This window comes from Zea mays, chromosome 5 (genome assembly GCF_902167145.1).
Source record: "Zea mays cultivar B73 chromosome 5, Zm-B73-REFERENCE-NAM-5.0, whole genome shotgun sequence".
In the NCBI taxonomy this organism is placed as follows: domain Eukaryota; kingdom Viridiplantae; phylum Streptophyta; class Magnoliopsida; order Poales; family Poaceae; genus Zea; species Zea mays.
In genome coordinates, this window is record NC_050100.1 from 158214022 (window position 1) to 158231122 (window position 17101).

Here is a 17101-nt window from a genome sequence, read left to right on the forward strand (position 1 = left end):
TGCATACGTCTCCTGTCTTAGTGTTTATTCCGACAACCTTTAATTTTTTTAAAACCATAGTATTCAATTAAAACTATAGTGTTTTCTAGTTTTTTTAATGAAAACTCCAGCCTAAATCTTTTATAAACCATATTTTAAGCATCTTTTGCTATTTAAACTAAAGTTTTTTTAAACATGGCATCCAACCAAGTATCCAACACTAGTGATGACAATAGACAGAAACTGATGGAAAATACCTCTCTAATTTCCGTATCCGTATTTTATCATCGGAAACGGGATCGGGTCCGGAATAGTCGGGAACGAAAACGGCAGCAGGATAAACGGAATTACGAAAACGAACGAAAACGAAAATACTAACGAAAACTCATAATTTAATACAAATAAAATGATATTGATGTCTTAGGGGTGTTTGAATGCACTAGAGATAATAGTCAGTGGCTAAAATTAGCTATAGACATCCAAACACCCCAGATAATAGTTAAGCTATTAGCTATTTTTAGTGAATTAGCTAGTAGTTAGCTACAAGGTTCAGCTAGGCGCTAGGCGGAATCTAGGCGGTGACCCATTGCCTAGCGCCTAGTCGGGAGTACTCGGTCTTAGGCGCTTCTAGGCGCTTTTCTAGGCGTTTTGGCAATATAGCCATAAATTATATATATATTATGTATATAACTATATATACGTATATAACTACTATATATGAGTCACAGACTCACAGTAAGTATAAAAAGAAGGCCAGTAGACATATCTGATTCCTAGCTGAGCTTACTCTTGCATGTTCCTAGCTCCTGCAAGGCTGCAACACATTTGGACAGCTAGTAGTTAGTAAATTAGTCAATAGACAACTAGTTGTTCATAAAAAAAATAGAAAACACTAAATTGTGACTTATCTGGATGATTTCAGCAGCCTCCCATTCATGAGCAGTTGAGCACACCATATCAGCAGCTGGTAATTACAACACAAGTGGATAGGACAGTAATACAAGTGCAGAACACAATTTATAAATAAAGGACAGCACAAGCACATAGTTCTTAGTTCAGGTCTCACACAAAAGAAGACACACAGACACAAAGTGACACAACTGCAGTTCATAAGACCAGGGCATCACAAAAGGCTTCACTACTAGATGGGGATGGTCCAGATCATATTTCATCTTCACTGTAGCACAAATCTTCATCTTCATACTCTTCTTCTTCAGACTCAAACTCTTCTCCTTCATAGAGCTCTCTCACTCTTGCACTTCTACGAGGCTCAAGCTGTTCTTCTGCTCCCACTGCCTCTCCAATAACAGACCAAGGTATCCCTGTACCTTCCATCTCATCTTCCTCCCCATCTCTAAAGACAACTTGTGCACAATCATCTCCACCCTCTTGGAGAAAACCTTGAGCTTCAGTTGTATCACTAGACAAGAGAACATCAGTGATTTTCTTTGACCTAATCTTTTCTCTGTTATTCATCAGCCTGTTATTGAACTGAATATAGACCAACTTGTTGAGGCGGGTTGTAGTCAGCCTATTTCTCTTCTTAGTGTGTATCTATAAATTAGAAACAAAAGCATTTTCAGTTCTGAAATTTAATCATAATACTGCTGAAATGATTAATAGATAGGCACTAACCCCTTCAAACCCACTCCAATTTCTTTCACAACCAGAAGAGCTTGATGTCAAAGATAATATCCTTGTAGCCATCTTCTGTAAAGCTGGTGTTTCAGTTCCATATAACCGCCGCCATGATGCTGAAATAAATTAGAAACACCTCTATTAGTTTAAAAAACAGCAAACAGCCATGTTAGAAAACAGCAAACAACCATATAATAAGTACCTCTACCTGGATTGTAATCATAGTTTTGAAAAGTTCTTGCAAGCTTCTTGCTAAATGGTCCTTCTCTATTCTGAATTTTTTTCAATTCAAAGTTGGCAGCCTGTTCTTGTTGGTCCTCATCATGATAATAAAATTGCTCGACACAAGATATGAAGGCTTCATTCATTTTGGGCTCATCAAAGATTGATGGGTTAGCATAGCTGTAGTGTGGATTCAGCAAAAAAGCTGTCAAATGCAATGGAGAATCAAGTCTTCCATTCATCTTCTTCTCAATTACAGCCATAACATCTTTGAATCGAGACTCGACATTGCCAAAGTCCTCTTTGACCTCTCTCTTTGCCTTTAGTAGCTCTCCATAAAGGAAACCCATGGATGGCTTCACATCCCCATCAACCAAACAGAGGACTTTGACCAATGGCTCAAAAACAGCCAACATTAGCTTCACATCCTTCCAAAAGGCTGGACTCAATATAGTAGCTGTGGCCTCTTTTCCTTTCTTTGATTTCACATCCTTTAATGAGTCCCACCTGCTATGAACCACCATCTTCCTTAACTGATCCTTCTTCTCTTGCATACTGTTCAAAGTGAGAAAGTATGAAGCAAACCTAGTCACTCCTGGCCTCACTAGCTCTTTCCCCTCTGTGAAGTATCTCAAGCACTCCAATGTTCTTGTGTAGCCATACACAAATATGGTAAATGACTTTGCTTGGTCAATCACTTTCTTGAACCGAGGCAAGTTGCCAATTCCTTGGAGCATCAAGTTGATTGTGTGAGCTGCACAAGAGGTCCAAAATATTTGTGGTCTCTTCTCAAGCAATAGCTTCTTTGCTCCCATGTTGTTAGAGGCATTGTCAGTGACTACTTGCACCACATTTTCTTCACCAATGTCTTAAATTGCTTTGTCCACTAATTCAAAAATGACTTCACTTGTGTGTGACACACCTGACATCTATTTTGAGCTGATGAAGGAGGTTCCATCAGCACAATTAGTGCATATATTCATTATGCTTCTCCTCTTCCTATCTGACCAAGCATCGGTCATAATAAAGCACCCATTTTTCATCTTCTCGGCTTCACGTTCCTGCAGCAAGCACTTGGTTCTTTCATATTCTTCTTCCAGCAAACTACCTCGAAAGGCATCTTGAGTTGGAGGTGTTAGTCCTGGTCCAAATTGTCCAATTGCTTCACACATTTGCTTGAACTCATCATTGTCACATGCATTGAAAGGTATTCCTGCCAATGATTAAAAAATGAAGTCTAATTAGTGTTCAGTTCATGAATTTTAAAATGTGAAAACAACATCGTATACTAGCAATTTACCATGATTATAGGCCCATCTTGCAATAAACTTGTGCACCTCATGCTCTCGTTCTTTCCATAGTTCTTTGTTCAGCTGCTGTTGTTTGAATGAATCAGCCTTGGTAGGATCAATAGCACGTGTCCATTTGTCAATTGGCCCTAATTTGTGAGGCTGTGAGCTTCCAACACAAGTGACTTCTTCTGACTCCTCTCCAACCCTAGATACATTCACTTCCTCTCTAAGTTCTAGCTCACGAACAGTCTTCTCCTCCCTCTTCCTTTTTGCAGCCTCTATTGCTTTCTTGCACTTCTCTTTAGCCTCTAGAGCCTGCAGTGTTGTAGACGTGCATTTCTTCACATTCTTTCCAACATGGGCAAGATGCTCCTTCAACCTATAAATCCCTCCCCTCATCTCCTTGTCACAGAACTTACACTTCACCTTGTCTTTGTTGTTAGCATCAACAAGAACACCATATTCCCATCCAACATCATCTGAATTTCTTTTTAGGAGATTCGCTCTAGCTGCTTCAGTTTCAGAAGGTGCAGTTGTAGTTTCTGATGACATCCTTAAGTTTCAGAAGGCTATCCTTTCTCTTGACCGCAGTCCGCAAGATCTAGAGGCTAAAACCAGGGGAGGAAAGCAGGGGAGGCCAAGTTAGCAGGAGAGGCCAAGTTAGCGGATGGGGATGAGCAGGGAGGGGAGCAGCCGACGGGGGAGGAGAACTCACCTTGGCACGGGCAGGAAGCAGGGACGACGGGGACGAGGGAGGCCGGTGGCTGCACTTCCTCCGGCGCGTTATAGCGGCTGGATTTTGCCGCGCGGGGAGGAGGGATGCCGAGCGGGACAGCGGCTGGATTTTGCCGCGCTGGGAGGAGGGAGGCCGAGCGGGATAGCGGCTGGGAGGAGGGATTTTCCCGCGCGGGAGGAGCACGGCGCGCGCGCTAAAAACCTGGCCGCGCTAAAAACTTGGCCGCCTACGCGCCCGCCTACGGCGCTTGCGCGCCGCAAACTCGCCACGGAGGCGCGGCTGAGCGCCGCCTATGCGCTGCGCCCGCCTAGACGCCACACAACCCCCTAGGCTATGCGTCAGCCCGTCGATTAGCGCCTAGGCGCCGCCTAACCGCCGCCTAGCCGAACCCTGGTTAGCTAACTATTTGTTAGCTAGCTAATTCTACGAGTATATTTTTAGCTAACTAACTATTAGCTCTAGTATATTTAAACACCTATTTAAAGCTTGTTCAGTTAGCTCTCAATTTATGTTGATTGAGTAAGATTGGATGAGTTTGAATTCCAAATAAGTTAAACTTTTTTTTAATTTTTTTATTCTAATCTGATCCATATGTATTGAGAATAAACGAACAAAACCTTTAAAGTAGAAAATTGTCATAGTAGCTCTAACTTTTTAGTCAACTTCGTCCAAAACCCAAACTCGCAACGTCGCACACGGCTCATATAAAATGCCGGAGCCGTCTGCGCATTGGACTCAAAGCGAACCTCGCCGCCGCCTCTTCCGTCTCTCTCATCTCCGTCCTCCTGCAATCTCACCCCTCCCTCTAAACCCGCAGGCCGCAGTAGCGCCGCTACGGTTTGCTCAGGATTCGAACCCCACCTTCTGATTGCTCCGAATCCGAGGTAACCCGCCTTCTCCCCCGCGCCCTCTTCCAAGGTTCGAGCTAGGGTTTCTGCGTGTTTGCTCAGATTTCATTGTTTTGATCTCAGGCGGCGGTTGCGCAGAAGTTTGCGGCATGGCGGGGTACCCGGAGGACAACCAGCACGCGTTGAACGGGTACGACGATGAGGAGGTCGACGAGGAGGGGCACCCCGGGCGGCGGGGAGGTCGGGATGGGGCGTCTGGGTACGGCGATGCTGGCGGAGAGGATGTGAGGGGGGCGGGCGGCGACTCATCGGGGTGAGCGATCTGGGCCCTAGGATTTCTGAACATTAATGATGTAGGTCAAAAGGAGATTTATTATTTTTGCTTTCTGCAGGAAGATTTTTGTCGGAGGCGTTGCTTGGGAGACAACTGAAGGTAAAATTTATATGTTATTTACTGGATTGGGTGCGCCTGGAGTTTGATTTGTCTAGTTCGGTTCTTCAGATATTTTGGATGCTAAAATAAAGGTGCTCCCTGAGCTTGATTTGTCTAGTAAAAATGTGGAAAAATCAACTATCAGAGAGCAGGTTGTCATAAAGGGTGTTGTAGTAAATGGTTGATATGGGTTTTGTTATTGCGGAAAGTATTTTCCTTGTTTTTAATCAAGTTTGTGAATTTTTGTATCTTCTGTTTGGAATTTGTGAATGATATACCTGCGTGACTAGTCATAAAAACTATGGTATGATTGATGATGCACTTGATAGATACATGTTTCTTTGCATGTTCTGTGCTTCTGAGCATATTTTTGGTGCTTATCATTTCAAATTTGTTTTCACTATAATACTGGGAAATGTGGGATAAAGTAAAAACTGTGAACCCCTGCATCATGCCCAGATTTGCTTTTACTCGTTGTACTGCCTTTGTAATTTGTATTGGTTTATATATCCCACTTGGTTTTTATTGAGGATACACAAGCAAGGAAATCTGTTCCATCTTTTCCAATGGTTGTTACTCGGTTTTGTTCTATTAGTGAACCATTTCTCCCATAATCCATATTAAATTGTAAAATTATAACATTTCTGTTCTGTGTGGTCAAGTGCATTGTGCTTATGGGGGGTGACATTTGGGGTGAAAACCCCTCCAACGGTTCCCCTCTACAGCCCACTCCATACGGGGGAGAGAGGCAGCTCCCCCCATATATGGGGTGAGTTCCAATCTCCCCCACACTTCAATTACATCATTACTTTGTGATATTAACTCTTTTTAAGTACCTTAATCTGAAAACAATGTGTATTATCTATACTACTCTATTAAGAACCTAATGTGGGCACCTAGTGCTACCATGACTTCACCCTCCGCGTTGACACTCTAGGCCTGCCCCACGCGCCCCGCCTTGGCGCCGTGCCCTGTGGGTCCACGTCCAGCGCCCGCGCATCACTCTCTCGGCTACTGCCCTGTGGACCCCCAGCGCCCGCGCAACCAGCTACTGCGCCCGCCTAGCACCCGACTTCGCCCGCGCAACTACCACACCATGCAAAAACAGTTCAGAGCGAGCACTCGAACCCACGCCCCCTGCTCCAAAAATTTGGGACTAACCACCGGACTACATGTACCTTAGTGTTTAGAAATAAAAATAATTATATTTGAATAAATATCTCAATACCTATTTATATGATATATAACAATGGTAGCAAAGCACGAGCAACTGGCTAGTAGTAGTATAAATAGTCTATGCTTTTTTAAAACTTCAAAAACTGATGAAAAAATATCAAATAACTGAATTATAGTATATAATAGGGGGAGCTGAATAGGGTGAATGGTTGGAGACGTCCTGTATGTAGGGGGAGTATCCTTTGGGGTGATGTAGCAAATTATAATAGAAAGTACAGATAGGGGGAGAAATATGGGGGGAATGGTTGGAGATGGTCTTAGATAATTGCCTGAATTAATAACTAATCTAAATACAAGTACTGGCAAAGTAATGAGATGGCCTGCACATAATCATGAACTTTCAAATCCATACGTTTTCTAGCTGGAACTGGAATATATACACCAATATGGTTATGCAAGAAAATCCATAGGTTCCTGCTTAAAAAAAGGAATGCCATTTGTGAAGTAGGTTACCTTTGGAACTGCATTTGTTGATTGGTTTCTCGAATGATGTCTCTAGGTCTGCTCTTATGTGAAATATATTTTTACCGTTCATCTCCAATCTTGGTTTTCTACCTTTGTGATTCTGTTGTTCCTTTTCCAAGTTGACAAATTTGTATGGTTTATTTGTTTGTATGTAGAATCATTCTCCAAGCATTTTGAGAAGTATGGGGCAATAACTGATTCTGTAATTATGAAGGACAAGCATACTAAGATGCCTCGTGGATTTGGATTCGTTACATTTTCTGATCCATCTGTTATAGACAAGGTTTTGGAGGATGAACACGTTATAGATGGCAGAACGGTAGGGCATCTAATTTAGATCGGCCGTAAGATGGGACCTTTGTTTGCAGCTCTGCAAACCTCTGCAATTTAGTTGACATTTAGCTTCTCTCGACCCCTCTCAACTTCTTGTTTATGCAGGTGGAAGTCAAGAGGACAGTTCCGAGGGAAGAGATGAATACCAAAGATGGCCCTAAGACAAGAAAGATCTTCATCGGTGGGCTACCTGCATCTCTTACTGAAGGTTGGTGTTTGCTATCAACAAACAAATGTCGAATTCATTTTGTTTATGATACTGAGAAGGCACAAAATTTCAGATGAGTTGAAGGATCACTTTTCATTGTATGGTAAGGTGCTTGAACATCAGATAATGCTTGATCATAGCACTGGGCGTTCTAGAGGGTTTGGTTTTGTCACTTTTGAAAGTGAAGATTCTGTTGAAAGAGTCATATCAGAGGGGAGAATGCGTGATCTTGGTGGGAAGCAGGTTAGATTTTTAATTTTTTTGGTGTAAACTTATGTTTCACTTACTAGTGAAGTAGAACAAGAAAGCTAAATGAAATAGACTTAGAAATGTTCATAACTTTGTATGCTACTGGAGTGAAGGATATTGAAATTCTAGAATACGACTTAGGTTTTGATATGTGACCTCTATTTTGGCTATATAATGGGTGATTCGAAATTCCAAATGGAGCTCTATAGCTCTTCTACGAGGAAAATCAGCATTTTTCTTTCCCTTCTAAATTCACATTTATTGGTATTGCTCTCACCTGATCTTAACCACCTTATGTTTCACGTATGGTATTTAATCATTTTTCGGATGAGTCAGAGAATTGAAACTTTTGGTCCAAGATGGTTGTGCTGATCAACAGAAGAGTGTTTGTTTTTGTCTAATTTGAAGTGGTTTTTCTGTCGTTTCAGTTGTATATGTTTGTCATGTCAGTTATTTTTTTTGTATGGTTTCTGTTTTCAGGTTGAAATAAAGAAGGCTGAACCAAAGAAACATGGATCTGATAACATCGGTAATGGGAGATCAAGCCAAGGGGGTGGAGGTTACCGCAGTACTTACCGTGGTGGTGGTGGAGCTGGTAGTGGCAGCAGCGGCAGCGGTGGGGGTGGTTATGGGTTTGGTGATGCTTATCGATCTGCTGCAGCGAGTTATGGATATGATGGTGGCGCAGGAGCAGGATATGGCTATGGTAGAGGGTATGGCTATGGAGGCAATGCTGGCTTTGCGTCTGGTTTTGGTGGTGGGTATGGTGGATCCATGTATGGAGGCGCATATGGTGCATATGGGGCATACGGTGGTGGTGCTTATGGAGGTGGTGCCTATGGAGGTGGTGCATATGGAGGCAGCGCCTATGGTGGCGCCCCAGGTGGTGGTTATGGCACTGGTGGATACGGCAGTTATGGTGGAGCAGGTGGTACTGGTGGTGGGAGTACAGGTGCTCGGGGTTCAAGTAGGTACCATCCATATGGAAAATAAGCTACAAGTTCAATCAAGTTTTCTCGGTGTCGGGAGTTTCTCTGGTCCTCCTAGTTCAGTTTTCATGCCATGTCCACCTAAACAGGGGCATTGGAGCATAGTTGGGTTGAACACGTCACCACCGGAACAATTGTGTAACTGCAGCTGTTGAGCCTGCCCGCCTGCCTTCGCTTGCTGTACAAGCTACACATGAAACCTGTGTTGTATTCTTTAGTTCGGTATGCAGAGTTTAGAACCCTGAGAAACAAGCATTTTATGGTAGGGACAGTATTTGGTCCGGTAGAACTATATTCTGTGCTGTAACTTGCTGTTGCAAGTTTTAACTGCTGTCCTTGTCCGTCCGGTTGCACAGAAATCGAAAGGGATTAAAGGAGATCAAATCCCTTTCTATTTAATTTTAACTAGGAAGGGATTTAAGGCCTGTTTGGTTCGCTGCCTAATTTATCACATTTTACTACACTTGTGTCTAAGTTTAGTTTTTCAATTCGAATAATTAATCTTAGACAAAGTGTGACATAGTTAGACACAAACCAAACAGGCCCTTAATGTCCCTCAGTCACTTCGCAACCGAATAATCCAGGTACATCTTACGACTATTGCTTTACATTCGGCAAACGAATTGAAATGAACTCAGAAATGCGACTTAGACTAAACACAAATCTGTAAATGTTGAAATGTCTGCGATCGGGCTCTAGTTGTGTGCATGTTTTAAGTTCTCTTTGTCATCAGAAGTGTTATTCTTATTTCTCTTGATCATCACAAAGAAAATGTTTGTTCCAATGTATCGGTTCTCAGCTTCATCTGTGTCCAATTGTCCATCGTCGAGCCCACAACTTGGTTCGGCTAGCACCGTGCTCAAATCAAGCCTCGCGTATCTCCAGTTCTCCACCCACATAATACTGTACATAACATTATAACTGCTTACCTAGGCTAATCAAACACAAGCTGCATTGTCTGTATGTAACAATATACAGTTTCAGCTTCTTAACGAGGCGAACCAAATACAAATTGCATTGTCTAATATTCAAATTAAGGATATGTCGTAGAAATTCTAACGTAATATGATATTAACGGCTACCACAAGGAATCAATTGGACTACACGAAACAGTGTTTGGTGTCATTGGTTAAGCGGTTCGTAGTCGCGAGCCTACTCGAGCATTTCTAACACATCCCAGAAGTTAGTTCCAAAATTGATTGAATTTTCGAAGTTGACAAAGAGAATTAAGAGCAGCAAAAGTTTCTCTAATATTTTTCAAAAAAGTGACTCCTAAAATAGAAAAATGGTCCACGGAGGTCGTAGTGCCGAGCCCGTCGACGTCGACGTGCATAGCTTGCCGTGGATTCACCATTTTTCTCGGTTGGTCACCTGATGATCAGGGAATCCAGTGTCGGTGCTCCATAAAATTAACACCCCAGTCCATTATATAAATGTAATGATGTACTACTCCGTCATTCCATTTTTCATGCTTTAATTTAAAAATAAACTAGTGGACGATAAATATTTAAGAACGGGGTAGTAACATTTAAAACAATCCAGTAAAACTATGACAGGTAGGGAAAGGGGATCAGACATTCAGGAACAATTTCTCACAATAGGGAGAATCACGGGCACATGGCAGCAAACAGTCAACACTCAGCACACAACGCTCATGGGTCAGGTGGTCGCTGCCCATTGTCCAGGGAGGCGCTCCGCCCTCGCCTATGAATAAGAAAACAAAAGGAATCAAGTTGAGAAAGTTGTATAGCTTGGAAGGCCGGACTGGCGGAGGCGAACGACACTGCTACAGGGTCGCGTGGAGAGTGATAGAGGACTGGAGGGAGACAGCCGCGCCTCTGGCAACATAGGAAGCGTAGCCGCACATATTTGCGAAATAATTGGAAGAGTATGTGTTCTCGTGACTGAGTAACTGAGGGAGGCTGCCAATGCCTGTCTCAATCGCTACAAGCAGGAGGTCTTTTGGACCATATTTTAAGCTAGATTTTTGGCTGAAAAAAACATGTATATAAGAGGACTTTTGGACTGTGCCTCGGGCCACGACCTAGGTGGCCCGGGACCTAAATCCGCCTCTGAGGGAATCATAACAAGTCAATACAGAATAAGACAACTCCTAGCTGTTAAAATAGAAAGGCAAGGAGAAAAAGGGTAAAACGATGGAGCGATTAACATGTCATGATCGTGTACAACAAAACTAGATAAGAAGCGTCGCATTACAGATTCCTTTGTCCTCTTTTATTAAATTTCTTACAAAGATTGTTGCATACATGAAAAGAACCATACAACACTGGTTACAGGTACCCTTCGGAGCGCTCACAATGCAAAAGGCTTCGAAGGAGGAGCCCTACGAAGGTTGCGTAGGCACTTGAGTTTCACCATAGCCCCTTTGCATGTGCACTGTTCACATATTTATAAAGGTACAACAATATACATCTTCATATTAAATTACGTCAATACCACATATTCTACACACATAATCTATAAGACCGTTAAAAAGTGTTTTCGTCTTTTCACTTACAAGACGTGTTGTGTATGTCTCTTCTGGGTTCCTTCTTCTCCTCGCTACCAAGGGTAGGCGAAGCCTTGTTTGATCTCCATCTATCCGAACCGAAGTAGGTGCCCATATGTCGATGAAGCTTTGTTTTGTTCTCTATCAACCCGAAGCAATCAACCTGGGTGACCCGCCTAAACAGACTTAAGGTGACAAGTTTTGTTATATGAGACCTTTGGCAAAGCCTTCTCTCCAAACGTAGCCACTCGTGGGATTAATTTGTTTTCCATAACGAGCTCAAATGGCAAAACTCAGACAAAGAATGCTTTGCACCCAAGGTCCAAAAAATACCTTCCATTGAGTTTGTTATTCAAAACAGATAGTTAACGAATACGTTTCATGAACATGAAAACAGAAAACACATGATCTGGCCCACCGGACAACGGGTGTAAGCATCACTACTCCTTGTTTCCTTTGCCATTTTTGTTATATAAGGTGCTAGCCCCCACGTTCAGGCATACAACATTTACTGCTATCTAGCCACCCTACTTCTTCATCACACTCTACCTCCAAAGCTCTACACAATTTTGCCTTCACAACGCACCCTGCTTTCCATTCACCCTCCGTGTCATTGCGATGACGCGCATTAGAATGACCGTGAAGCTCTCGACTCCATCATCTTTGAAAGCGTTTTGAAGATACGAGGAAACTTCAAGAACTGAAGTAGTTTATGGATTTGCAAGCGGTGCACCTATAGAAACGGTTGCAAAAGACCCCCATCCGACCAAATACCAGCTAGAGAAAACCTAGGCAGCTGAGACAGAATCAAAGGATGAAGATTATGGGTTTGAGGATGACACAGAGGTGGAAGGGGAGCTTCAACCGACGAAGCCTAGCTATGTAGAGATTGGGAAGTCATTGATTAAGAACAGGAATATGAGTCTGATAATGAAGCTTGGTCTCTTTGAAAATGCCGATATGGTTTGACTTGGTGGAGAGGACACAACTCCAAAGCCGCGCGAAAACGAGGTAGTCGTGTTCAAGAGCTTCTTCCACGCTAGGTGTTGGTCACTTGCTTTTGGCTCCTGAGTGAAACAAAAAGCGAGGCAACACAAGTGAAATAATTCTTCCTTCTCTCTTTAATAAATCCCTTCTGAAGAGATTGATTAAAGGAAGAGGGCCGAAAAGATAAATAATGTCTGGGAATGTTTGAACACAAAAAATATGGCATAACAAATCATTCTAGGCACTCAACTTGACTTCGTCTCATTTCATTATGAAATATTACAAGTGTACCTTCAGCTGTACAAAGGAGGGCACGAAGATAGGGTAAAACACCTTCGGAGGCAGAGAGATTCCAATACTCCTTGTCCTCAATCATATCCTATGCATATGATATTGTTCCTCTATTTATAGTGATAGGATATAACTTCGTGTGAAATTACAAACATGTCCACAAATTCTATACACGCGAGCTACAAATCCTGTAGGGTAATGTTGTCTTTTCCTCCCTCGTGTTGCGCTAGTCAACCTTCTGGATTCTTCTCATCCACTTCTGCTTCGAGTGCTAATAACGCAGAGCCAAAGCTTCTTCTCTCCTTCGTTGCTATCTGTCAGTCAATTCCATGGGGCCGAAGCTCTCTAGTTTCATCCCTTCCTCGCGTGCCGCTTCAGACGAAGGCTAGCTTCACCATCTTTTGGTAGTACCTGAACATATTTGACTGATAAGGTGATGCTTTGAGGACCTTTAGCAATAGAAGCCCCCAAGAGTAGCCTCTCGTGGGATTAGTTTGTTTTTCGTAATGAGCTAAGACCGCAAAATAAACAATGGATGCCTTGTGCCGAAGGTTCAAAACAAGGTCTACACCCGCCTACGTCCCCGAGGGAAATTCCATGGCCGAGCGAACTTCCATAGTTGAATGGACAGAGGAAGGACATACAAGTTTTTTTTTTTGTTTTTAATTATAATTTTAAACTAAAGCTGATCTGTGAACCAAACACCTTAAAAGCTCTACGACTTCAAAGTTAAGCTGCTCTACGTTAAAGTTCATAAAGGTGAGCTAGTTTTTGTGAACTACAGTAGTGCCAAACACACCCTAAATGTTCGAATTTTGATACAAATGTTTCTGCTTAATGCAATGTTATGCATACGTCTTTTCTCTAGCTGTCGAACTATTGTGGTATAAAACAAAGAACAAAATAATTTTCAAATAGAGTGCAAAATCTTTTATTAGTGCACTTTCATATTTTTTCATCAGAAGCAACACATTACATTTAGAGGTGGTAATGGATCATGATTCAAATATTTTTTTCACGAATTGTTTGAGCTCTTAATTAATTTTAGTTGAAAAATAAATAGAAATAGAGTCTTATCCTAATATGTTCTGATTCTTAAATTTATAGCGTAAAGAACCTATTAGCACCCCTAATTACATCATTCCTAACATGATGCTCATAGTTAATATTGTAACTATGTCAAGAAAAAATAGTATTAAGACCAAAGAAGCGACAATTAAACATATCAACCACTATATCCAGTTCAAAAATGGTATCATACCGATGGCATATTTCCGGGGAACTTAAAGTACAGATTAATAGTCTTGCAAACAGAATAGCAAACGTCTAGCTGACAAGTGACCGCATATCACAACAAACAGTTACATTGTGTCTTACGGGGGCCGAAAACTTCAAGGTTCCTTGTAGCTAGGAAGGGTGGTGGTGGTGGTGTGGGGGGTGGAGATCAGGAAGAGTCCGTGTAGAGACATTTAGGAACATTTCTGACCGCCATAGCCCACCAAGAGGCCATATGTTGGATTGGAAGGTACCTTGCTAATCTACCCGTTGCAAAACCTCTGGACATCACGGAGGACACGTTCATCGGCAGGAGTCACGAAACTGATGGCCACAGCACCTTCTTTGCTGCTGAACACGGCTGATATACTGCATCAGCTGCGTCGGCAGATCATAGTTGATGACAACGGGGACCCGCCCCAGGCTGGTTCCTCGCAGGTCCGTGGCAACGAGAACGCGGGACGACCCAGCCCGGAACTCCTGGACGGCGGCGTCGTCCCTGCCGAGCTGGCTCATACCGCCATGGCTCGCCGAGACGGTGTAGCCCTTTCCCCTGGCGTCCTGTACGAGCGTTCTGACGCCCTGCTTCGTGTTCGCGAAGACGACGGTCCGTGCGGCAGGCTCTAGAGCGTCCAGAAGAGCGCGCCGTAGAGCGCTCCGAGCTTTCTCTTCCTTGCTGTCGACTCTGCGGTAGAAGTAGAACTGCTTGATCCCGATGTCCTTGAGCTCCTCGCCTCTCGGCACTTTGATCGTCACGTGCTTGTCGTCGTCCATGAACCAGTGGCTGGTTTCCAGAGCTTCGCTGGAGAAGGCGCCGGAGAAGAGCCCCACCTGGATTCTGGCTGGGAGGTACTGGATGATTGATGCTACATGTCTGCATGCAGGTAGGTAACTAACCTGGTCCTTGAAACCTCCTGTGAGTAGCTCATCTGCTTCGTCCAGAACAAGCATTCTGATGTGGTCTCTACGCAACGCATCCCTTCCCAGCAGGTCAAGAACGCGTCCGGGAGTTCCAATGGCAACCTGAGCTGATCTGCTCGACACACAGTTTCCTGGTCCACGCGGGCACTCGTGCCTCCGGTAGGTGCAGGACTGCAGGTGTAAGCCCTGACACCGAGGAACTGGCCGAGTGCTTCGATCGCTCTCTCGGTCTCGTACATCATCAGGTCGCGCGTCGGCACGACGATCAGAGAGCTTGGCACTGTGCCGATCCGTAGTCAAGCCGCTGAAGAACTCCAGCGCAAAGAGTCACGGTCGTTCCAGACAAGAACTCGTGGTGGATAACACTCTGGCCGTTGCAGAATGGGACGATCCCTCTCTGATGCACCACGGAGGCTTCTCCAAACCTTTCGAACAGAGTTTGCAAAGGAAACCTTGGATGATGAACGCACAAATAAAAAATCGGGTCTCCGAAATGTTTGCAGTCCAGAGATATATAGCTGTGTTACATATTAGCATCTAAAGGAAACAAGTATAGCATATGTATGACTCACCGTACTGATATATATATATTCCCTTGAGTAGGTTTTCATGAAGACCCATGTCACTGAAGCTGCCGTATACATCGATGTCCTCAGTTCCAGTGACTTGCTGGTTGCTGCTGCTTACCTCTTCTCTTGAACACATGTTTGACAGGAGGCTTCTTCGGTTTATCTTCACGGGACGTTTGGATCCATTCATTTTAAAAGAATTGAAATTCAACTTATTTAGTTTGTAATTTAACATTCTATCACTTTTTAAAGTTCAGATATAAGTCTATCTCAAATTCATGGGGTGGAGGACGAGAAATAATTTTAAGCATCAGTAGAATTTGTTTCTACTCTGTAACTTACATGACACTCTTCGTCTCACTCCTCTACAATAAAAATGTAACACATAAATATCTTCGACAACTTGGTAATAATAGTATATAAATATATTTTACATAAAACTGAATTAGCTTAATTGATATATGACTAAATTACTATTACTAGAATGGAATTCAATTCCAATGATTCAAACGGGGAGTCAGGGAAATGCCAACAGAATGATGTCAAGTTGTCAACCAGAAAAATGAAAAAAAATACTGATGAATCAATTAGTCCTATCCTATGTACTCGAAACAATCACCCCACACATGTTTTTGTTTTTGTTTTGAGGAATGCACCACAGGAATTCACCTTCCAGGTGCTCTTCTCCACTACTCATGCCTTTTGAACTTGGAGTCCTTGGACAACCTACAGGCTGCACCCTCCAGGTTTTGAATTGCCCATTGTTGTTCTCTTGGTGCTGGCTCTAGTGGCTGCAGGAGCATTTGTTTTCTTATCTTTGATCTCTCCTGCCAACGACCTTGGCTCTTCCGGAAATATACTTTGTGCTGCATTCAGTTCCTTCCCATGCTCCTTGACTGATCCCTCATCTTCTGCTCTGTCTTGTTCTACTGTGAGCATCACCAGTCTGGAAGACTGCCCAAGCGCGAAGCAGTAACAGAAGGGAGCACCATCAAGGCTTCTCAGTGCTATCTTGAGCTGAAAGACTCCCTATCCCCAGCTCCCAAACTCTCCTCGTCCACGCCAACCAACACTCCGAACGCGGAAGCAGCCTGGTACAACTCGTCCCAGTTCCTGTATGTCCTTGGAACCCCGCCGAGACGTAGTTCCTCTTCCTCGTCGCTGAATAGTTTAATTTTACACTGTCCAGCGACAACTAAAACGAAACGGAGGGAGTAGCTTGTTACGGTTAACTTTACCTCCCTCTACCATCCACTAGCGTTTCCATCCTAGGATGCTTTAGGCAGCTTACGACTCTGTCCTCGGAGCTGAAGCAGGCCAGGAAACTCCTGCCGCATTCCCTCAGCTCCCAGCAGCAGTCACCGTCGGACAGCTTCCAAAGACTGGATGTGATCAAGGCACAATACTGTGAGCAGTCACCGTCTGTGTTTCGTTCCGCACTGCTCCAAATCGTGCGATGTGTCATGGCAAGCAAAGCACCTCTTACTTTGCACAGATGAAGTAACAGGTAGTTGTTGCTCTGGCATAGCCTGCTTTTCAGAACGACCCTTACCCTTTGTACGGCTTGTGGTGACATATGCCCTTCAGCCCTTGACGTAAGCAGCTGAAGCCTGAAGCACAGAGAGAGAGAGCAACTGAAAACTTTCTTTTCTACACACATTCACCATCGTCAATGGCATAGTCAGAGAGATCAGAGATATATATAGCAAATCAAAGCTTATATATGTTATCTTTTTTTTTCAGTTTAACACAATGACTCATAACCCAAAAAAAAATCAGAAGTCTTGGCAGAACATGTCAACATATATAGTGATGATGAGTCACTACAGGAAACGCCTAAATTTTCGTGGGCCGAGATATTTTCGTCGGCCGGCCCACGAAAATACTGACGTTATTTTCGTCGGTCCCTAGGCCGACGAAA

The 17101-nt window shown here is 43.4% G+C and overlaps 2 protein-coding genes and 1 pseudogene across 3 annotated transcripts; 1 reads left to right on the forward strand and 2 right to left on the reverse strand.

Moving 5' to 3' along the window:
• Positions 1–843: 843 nt before the first annotated feature.
• Positions 844–2732, reverse strand: LOC103628594 (uncharacterized). Its single transcript, XM_020538517.3, has 3 exons — positions 1826–2732; positions 1615–1733; positions 844–1533 (listed from the first exon to the last, which is right to left on the reverse strand). Exons 1-3 carry the CDS (start codon positions 2652–2654, stop codon positions 1141–1143), a joined length of 1341 nt encoding a protein of 446 aa, XP_020394106.1. The 5' UTR covers positions 2655–2732; the 3' UTR covers positions 844–1140.
• A 21-nt stretch (positions 2733–2753) lies between these two features.
• LOC103628595 (LOC103637973-like pseudogene) lies at positions 2754–3698 on the reverse strand (annotated as a pseudogene). Its single transcript, NR_160843.1, has 2 exons — positions 3140–3698; positions 2754–3052 (listed from the first exon to the last, which is right to left on the reverse strand). The product of NR_160843.1 is annotated as a protein-like pseudogene (transcript).
• A 937-nt stretch (positions 3699–4635) lies between these two features.
• On the forward strand, positions 4636–8874 carry LOC100382538 (uncharacterized). The gene is made up of 7 exons (NM_001175272.1): positions 4636–4751; positions 4839–5028; positions 5108–5148; positions 7005–7168; positions 7288–7390; positions 7464–7633; positions 8120–8874. Exons 2-7 carry the CDS (start codon positions 4865–4867, stop codon positions 8630–8632), a joined length of 1155 nt encoding a protein of 384 aa, NP_001168743.1. The 5' UTR covers positions 4636–4751; positions 4839–4864; the 3' UTR covers positions 8633–8874.
• The last annotated feature ends 8227 nt before the right edge of the window (positions 8875–17101 follow it).